General features: G+C 45.3%; 1 protein-coding gene across 1 annotated transcript in view; it reads right to left on the minus strand.

Annotated features, from left to right (window-relative positions):
- Positions 1 to 1,728: 1,728 nt before the first annotated feature.
- The window catches only part of LOC115139395 (androgen-induced gene 1 protein-like), a 63,578-nt gene continuing 57,224 nt past the window's right edge, over positions 1,729 to 8,082 (minus strand). Inside the window, exons 4-6 of the mRNA XM_029676716.2 lie at positions 7,331 to 7,446; positions 3,652 to 3,815; positions 1,729 to 2,609 (exon numbers count right to left, since the gene is read on the minus strand). Coding sequence (XP_029532576.1) covers positions 2,575 to 2,609; positions 3,652 to 3,815; positions 7,331 to 7,446 — 315 coding nt within the window. The 3' untranslated portion in view covers positions 1,729 to 2,574. The remainder of the gene's footprint in view (positions 2,610 to 3,651; positions 3,816 to 7,330; positions 7,447 to 8,082) is intronic.

Genomic DNA, 8,082 nt, shown 5'->3' on the forward strand with positions numbered 1-8,082 from the left:
TCTCAATTGGAGTCAGGTGATTCTCGTTGTCTCGGATTGGGAACCGTATTTAGGTAGCCTGAGTTCACTTTGTAATTCGTGGGTGATTGTTCCTGTCTCTGTGTAGTTCACCAGATAGGCTGTAATTAGTTTTCACGTTCCGTTTGTTGTTTTGTATTTAGTATCAGTTATTTCATGTACCACGTTTTCTTTCATTAAAGTAACATGAGTAACCACCACGCTGCATTTCGGTCCGACTCTCTTTCTACAAACGAAGAACGCTGTTACATTAGGCCCTTACATGCTGTCATGTTATTGATCTTAATCATGTAATAATAACCTCCCTCCAGTTCCCTCTGGTTTTGTGTGTTATGGTTCATTCCTACATAAAGGTTTTAAATGTTTGATGCTTGCAGTAGTGGCGTGTTAGATGAGAGATGTCATGCCCTTCGCTACATTCTGACCATACAACCCCCCCTGAAGGTCACTCATGTAGAGCTCTGCTGCTACGGCCAAAGAACCACTCAGAACCACTTTCTGTGCTTGGAGGGTGCAGGGGTTGAGTGCCACCACAGTGAGTGCTTGGAGCCACTATGCAGGGCTATATTTGGGCCTCCATCTTGTGCCCGCTGAATGAGCTGCTTGGTGTCACTCTATGATTTTCCACCCACTGGGGCCTGGAGAACAGAAAGGCTGCATTTAAACTGCTTTTACTTCCACTAATGTCAGTACGCGTTGAGCGGTAATGTTATTTGTGCTCAGACTCTGGCATTTCCGCCTGCAAGTTTGTAGTTATCATACTTTTGATTGGCTGTGACTAAGCCTTGCAATGTTGCTCAAGCTTCTCCTGCTTACCAAACACCGTTTACTTCCCAATTACTATGCTAATGTATGCCAGCAAAAAATCCTTCAAAATGCATTCAATTTGTCACCTCCACATGGGGGACCGGCAGTGTTAATGAGAAGACTATGAAGTGTCGTTCTCTCGTTATCAAGCTGACAGAGAGCCTGCGACGGTGCACACACTCCACCATGACAAAAATGTATACAAACAACTTACCCGGCAAAGATGTCATTATCTATCAGGATGAAAAACCACAGTTGTCAAGAGCACCTATTTCTGTTTCACTACAAACGACTGTGTTTGCAGAGGAATGGATGAGAAGGGTTTCATTTTTCCATATAATTGAGCTGACGGCTACTATTACGGGAGCTGGCTGGTTGCAAACTTTTAGAGGTTTTGTTTTCTAAGAAGTGGGGATAGCTAGAGAGGAGATGCAGGATAGTACACGGTTGTGTTTTGCAGTTTTGGCTCTACGTTTAAAACATTTTATAGGGTTGTAATACAATGACAGCCTGTTTAAAAATGATAAATAGCAGCTGAGATCATATCACTGTCAAAACAAACTTACAGCCACTCATAAAGAATTTATCCCATTTATCTATTATGCTACTGTGGTATACTTTCATTTATAGGCTAACATATTATTTCATGAGACCTTCTGAGGTCTGTCTCCCAGAGTTACTAGCGCCTTGGAATAGCTGTGATGTGAATGAAAAGGCATATTATGGGTACATTTCTTTTGTATTGAGCTTCTGGTTATTTAGTCTGTCGAGCTAACCCATTTTCTTATGGGCTGGAATGTGTGTTTCTCGTTAAGAGCTTGTCCAGCACTGCACAAAGGAATTGTTATGTTAGGGCAGAGTCTGTGTCTAAAGAAGACAGACAGAAATACCAGAGAAAATATAGGCCAAACATTAAATCACAAGTGTGGTGATTTTTCTTTTTAATTGAAGAGAAGAGCTGTAGTGAGACTCTGACTGACACACACACACACACACATCTGACTCGCTCGAAATAACTTAACACCTTTTTATTGAAAGACCATACACACTTCAAGAGTCAAACGCTGTCATCCCTTTTTACAAAAACATAAAAACAAGAAAGGGTAATTTTGAACAGTGGAGCTCACAAGTCTGGCTGTCCTAGAAAAGAACATTCTATGGTACAGCTGTTAGACACTACACAACCAGGAAAAGGCTGTCATTCATGCCACTCTGTAGGCGAGATGCCCTCGCTAGAAAGCTCTCCAGTGAAAAGGGAGAAAAAGAAGAGAAAGCTAATCCTGATACATGGCTTTTGCTAACTCTGCCGGAGTGCCTAAGCATCTTAAGATTAATATCACACCCATAGCAATAAGTTCATTCCATTTAATGCAGTATACTCGGTGTTCAGATAATGCTTGAGTCGTAGAGATGGATAAACAGGATGATTAAATAGTAAATACTAATACGTGAGTAAATGTAATGTCATCGTAATACCTCCTAGTCCATAGCAAAGTGGTGAATTCATATCCCACCTTGTCATTGACGGGAAACAGGCATCTCAGGTCTTAGCTACAGTCCAACAACTTCAAGAGGAGGACTCAGCACTTTAAAAGCCCAAAAGGTTATTTTCAAAAGAGAAAAAAATCTGATCATATTCCCACATATTTTTTAAATAATTTATTTACATAGAGGTTGTTATTATGCTGTCCGGATTGGGCCTGTCTTTGCAGCGACCCACAATGCAGTGTTCCTACTCCGCAATGGCCTTCAGTCAGCTTTAGCCTTGTCTGTGTCTATAACACCTGGAAGACAGAGATGAATATCAATGCAAGGTTGTCTCTTGTTTAATCATGCATAACTTCAATCAGTGGTGTTGAGGGGGGAATATGAAGTTGTGTAATACAAAGAACAGGAATACTAAAGAGTTTGCACGTTTTCAGAGACCATCATTTCTAATATGACTCTGTAGTCACTCCATCCAAAATGAAATGCCAAATTGAACATTCATAGCAGACCAATTGGCCTCATATACTGTAGCTATCATGGCCTCATATACTGTAGCTATCATTAAAAGTCCCATTTGGGTATATTGAGGTTATGTTGGAGCGGTGAGATGGGAATATGAGCTCTGAGGGAAGGAGCTGTGGGAGAGAGAAATGAATTAAATCACAGCAGGACTAGACCAGGGAGAGGAGGGAGGGGATTGGAAAGAAAGGAGGGAGAAAGAGGAGAGGAAGAAGGGACTAACAAACAAAAGGGAGAGAGGAGAGAACGGGCGGAGGAGAAGGAACGAAAGGCGAAGAGGAAACGGGAGGGGTGAAGATGAATTAGACAGGAAAGAGAGATGTGGGATGAGTGAGCAGATTGTAGGACGTGGAAGGGTGTGAGAGGAAACAGAAGGGTAGTGTTGATTTGTGGGTCAGTGTTAAACAGGTGGGAGGAGGGATGGAGGGATTTGTCTGCTAGCTGCAGTCAGTCTGCTTTTCGACTCTTTTCTCCTATTCCATCTGTAGCGCTGCAGATAGCTCTCCTCCCACGGACCTCCCAGCTCGCATTTTAAATGCAAATAGGTACAGGAATGTGTATGTGTGTGTGTGTGTGTAAGCTCAACGGTGTACTTGTGTTTGCGTGTGTGTGTGTTAGTGTGTGTACACATTTTTGAACTCGTTTGCACTCGTGGGTGAGTGCTGGTGTGTGATTGAGAGCACCACTAGAGGCTCTGAAACCACAAGGATTCATGCTAGTAGAGGCCCTTAGCGTGCTATCCCGCTCCACACTGTGGAACACACACACACACACACACACACACAGAGGGAGCAGCTGCCAGACGTGCTGAGGGCTTACATTTGGAGCCGTCCCAGATGTAGCTGTTGAGGACCTCTCCCAGGACGTAGTAGATGTTAATCAGGACAGTGAGGCAGGAGAAGAAGGCCACCTTTGCCAGGGGACTGATCTGCTCCAACAGGGGGTAGACCCACACGCCGGTCACATGATGCACCCAGCACATCCTGACAGAGGGAGGGAGGTAGGGGTGAGATGATAGAGGACAGAGATATATAAGGAAAGAGAGTAGAGAGTTTGTTTATATTATAAACCGGGTGGTTTGGGCCTTGAATGCTGGTTGTGTTGAAAGCCGTGGTATATCAGACAGTATACCACGGGTATGACCAAATATTGCTTGTTTAGTGTTCTAATTATGTTGGTAACCAGTTTATAATAGCAATAAGGCACCTCGGGGGTTTGTGGGATATGGCCAATATACCACGGCTAATGGCTGTATCCAGGCACTCCGTGTTGCGTTGTGCATAAGAACAGCCCTTAGCCACACCTTATTGCTCAATTATACCCACTTGTCTGTATTTGCATTTACTATGGATCCCCATTAGCTGCTGTCTTCCTGGGGTCCAGCAAAATGAAGGCAGTTATACCATTTAAAAAATATTACATTACATTCACAATTTTCACAACACACTGTGTGCGCTCAGGCCCCTACTCCACCACTACCGCATATCTACAGTACTAAATCCATGTGTATAGTGTGTATGTTATTGTGTGTATGCAATAGAGGCTCAAAGATGGCCAAAGTGGAGATCCTTTGTAGCTCTAGTACACCCACTCTCCATGTCCCTTTGTCTGTCTGCCTACTATAGTATCCAGCCACTTCCTTTTCATAAAGTTAGGAGTCTGGTCATTTGAGTGTGAGACAGACAGCTGTCTTACTGTAGGAATCCAGAGACTCATTTTTTTTATAGTGAGATGATGATTCTAAAAACATACCGGCCCTAAATTATGCTGAACCACTGAAATGAATGTAACATACACTGAGTATACAAAACATTAAGGACATCTGCTCTTTCCATGACAGACTGACCAGGTGAATCCAGGTGGTCGTGGTGCAACTCAATATTAGGAAGGTGTTCCTAATGTTTGGTATACTCATTGTACACTTTTGAACATAAAGTGCTACTAATACATAACAGTAGCAGAGGACATTGGAAGTACCATCTGTGGAGAGAGAGAGAGAGAGAGAGAGAGAGAGAGACTGCCAGCCAGGGGATGTCTCAGGGAGAGAGTGTAATATTTACTGTACATTTTTTGTTTTTCACTTTTGTTTATTATCTATTTCACTTTGAATAAAGCCACTTAAATTGACATTTAATTGAGTGAGCGAGAGACACTTCCGTGAGAGAGAGAGATTGCCATGGGAGGTCTCAGAGAGAGAGAGAGAGACTTCCAGGGGAGATCTCAGGGAGAGAGAGTCACTGCCACGGGAGGTCTCAGGGAGAGAGAGAGACTTTCAGGGGAGATCTCAGGGGGAGAGAGAGAGACTTCCAGGGGAGATCTCAGGGGGAGAGAGAGAGACTTCCAGGGGAGATCTCAGGGAGAGAGAGAGACTTCCAGGGGAGATCTCAGGGGGAGAGAGAGAGACTTCCAGGGGAGATCTCAGGGGGAGAGAGAGACTTCCAGGGGAGATCTCAGGGAGAGAGAGAGACTTCCAGGGGAGATCTCAGGGGGAGAGAGAGAGACTTCCAGGGGAGATCTCAGGGAGAGAGAGTCACTGCCACGGGAGGTCTCAGAGAGAGAGAGACTTCCAGGGGAGATCTCAGGGGGAGAGAGAGAGACTTCCAGGGGAGATCTCAGGGGGAGAGAGAGAGACTTCCAGGGGAGATCTCAGGGAGAGAGAGAGACTTCCAGGGGAGATCTCAGGGAGAGAGAGTCACTGCCACGGGAGGTCTCAGAGAGAGAGAGAGACTTCCAGGGGAGATCTCAGGGGGAGAGAGAGAGACTTCCAGGGGAGATCTCAGGGAGAGAGAGTCAATGCCACGGGAGGTCTCAGGGAGAGCGAAAGAGTGTAATATTTACTGTATATTTTTTGTTCATTTCACTTTTGTTTTATCTATTTCACTTGCAATAAAGCTACTTAAATCGACATTTAATTGAGAGAGAGAGAGAGAGAGAGAAACTGCCAGGGGAGGTCTCAGAGAGAGAGAGAGAGAGAGAGAGAGAGAGAAACTGCCAGGGGAGGTCTCAGAGAGAGAGCATACAGTACTGGACAAGGGCACATTAGTGACAGGTCCACTCACAGCCTCTCCTTAGCTCACTGATTCCCAAGCTATCACTCAGGGTGAGACTGGACTGGCCCTTACCCTGGCCCTAGGCTGCTCCACAAGACAGGTGATCTCACTAATATCAAGTGATTAGACTACTTTAGACCACACGGAGAAGCTGTGAGTAATATGGTAAATTATGTAAATGCTTCAATTAGCTGAATTCAACAATTGGGCAATTAATGGAATGGGAATATTAGGTCTTCCGTTTGCACATGTGGGGACAAACAAGGTTGTTCATCTAACAGTTACATCCGTTGACCTCTCCCCTCATTTATGATGTACTGTATGCTTCTTTCGAAAGCCACAATATATTTTTTTCCGACTGACTCCATGGATTCAGGGGAAAATCCCAATGTTCCTTTTAGTAACATAGCATTTCCTCAGTTTCCTGATTTTAGAAAATCCTAATTATTGAGCCTACCTGTGTCTGTATTATTGATGGTGTCTGACAGACTAACAAAACTGTACACAGATCAGATCGTCTGCCACCGAAGCATAACTCGTCCTACTTTAGGCTTAACATCTTTCTCTATCCCTCTTTCACTCCCTCCTCCTCTCTCTCCCCCCCCCTCTCTCTGTAACTCCATGGCTGGGTAATCCCCATGTAAGGCAGACTAGGGATTTACCCAGCTCCAGCACTTTCCCTCTCCTGCTGAGGGAAGCGAGACAGATTCTCTGACCCTGTGAGACGTGTGGGGATATAATCCTCTTCATTTTAGCCAGGGATTAATACAGAGAGAGCTGGGGGCCTTGACACTTCTAGTGGGACTCCTACATTTCAGGTGATTCTGGAAACCCTTTCTCCATGCTGTCGGCCCTGGTTAGCTGCAGTAGAGGGCTCCTCCAGCTCCCAGCCTGTTTTTCCCTCTTCCGTGAGCATTACATCTGCCGTGCCATGTCAGGATTAGGGTCTAGTTCTCTGGTTCAGTAGAATGTTTTGTCACAAGGCAGGCCTCTCTCCCAGACCAGAGACAGATCTCTCTCTCTCTTTCTCTCGCTTTCTCTCTTTCCTGACTGATAGAGGAAGGTTAGAGGCTGTTTTATCTGCAGGAGATTTGCGAGAGACTGTGTGTCATCATGCTGGGAGAGGGCCATCCATCATGAGGGTGTGGAGGGACAGAGCCATGAGAAACAGGTGTTGAAGTGGAGCTAGCTGCCAGACCCATGGGCCTGGAGAGGAGAGGTAGCCAGCTAGCCTGATAACATGCTCACTGGGGAGGGGCGGGCCTGCTGGTCTTCACTATGCAGTGTTTATAAAGTGATGTTTCTCTGTTCTGTACAGTATGTTCTTGTATTTAAAAACCAAAGTTAAGTGGAAACGGACAATAACATCTTATGGTCTCTTATCAATTAGCAACAACAACCAAAAAAGAGTCCAGCCTCCCATTGTGGGAAGAAAAGGGGGCTCTTACCATAGAACATATCCCACAGCGAAGCTGCACACAGCTATCAGTCCACAAGGCCTGCTGGGATACTGGTGGTGCGTGGTCCTCATCTCAATGATGATGAAGGGGAGGACGGTGGTGTGCTGGAGCAGAGAACACAGAGAGAAAGAACTCTCGTTAGCCACGTACAGACAGCTAGCTACTATAAGCGACACGCCGCCTGTCTCACCTCAGGCTCAGTGACAACGATAGAGACATGACACATTAGTAACACACAGAATGGCTTTGAGAGAGAGAGAGAGAGAGAGACAGAGAGTGATGTTATGATGAGGTACTCAGGCAGACATACTGTAGATGGGCTCATGTAAACAGTGGGAGTCTAGAAGCTCTGTCAGTCTGGGACACAGAGTGCAGGGTCATAAGAGGGTAATGAAGTTTTTTTCTAGAGCCATGTGTGGGAGACATTAAACAGATTAACGTGCTCTGCTCTCCAGAGTGAGTGTCTTATGATTCAAATCCCCACACTGCTCCCCTCTTGTGTTCTCTCGCTGACACACCTCACTTTTTTCAAGAGTTCAGTCATCTTGCTTGCTTTGGCTCGCGATGTGGCACCTGTTTTCCGACGTGCTGAAAGGATCCAATCTTTTTTTAGAGTCTGCCTGCGTCTCCAGGAGTGGGGGCCCCGGGGCCTACAGCAGACAACATGAACTATTAACACCCTTTAATATTTACTGTGCGGGTCGTGTTGCTATTTCTCACCATGTTATTTCACCTAGCTG

Source organism: Oncorhynchus nerka, linkage group LG13, assembly GCF_034236695.1.
Source record: "Oncorhynchus nerka isolate Pitt River linkage group LG13, Oner_Uvic_2.0, whole genome shotgun sequence".
NCBI classification, from domain to species: Eukaryota; Metazoa; Chordata; class Actinopteri; order Salmoniformes; family Salmonidae; genus Oncorhynchus; species Oncorhynchus nerka.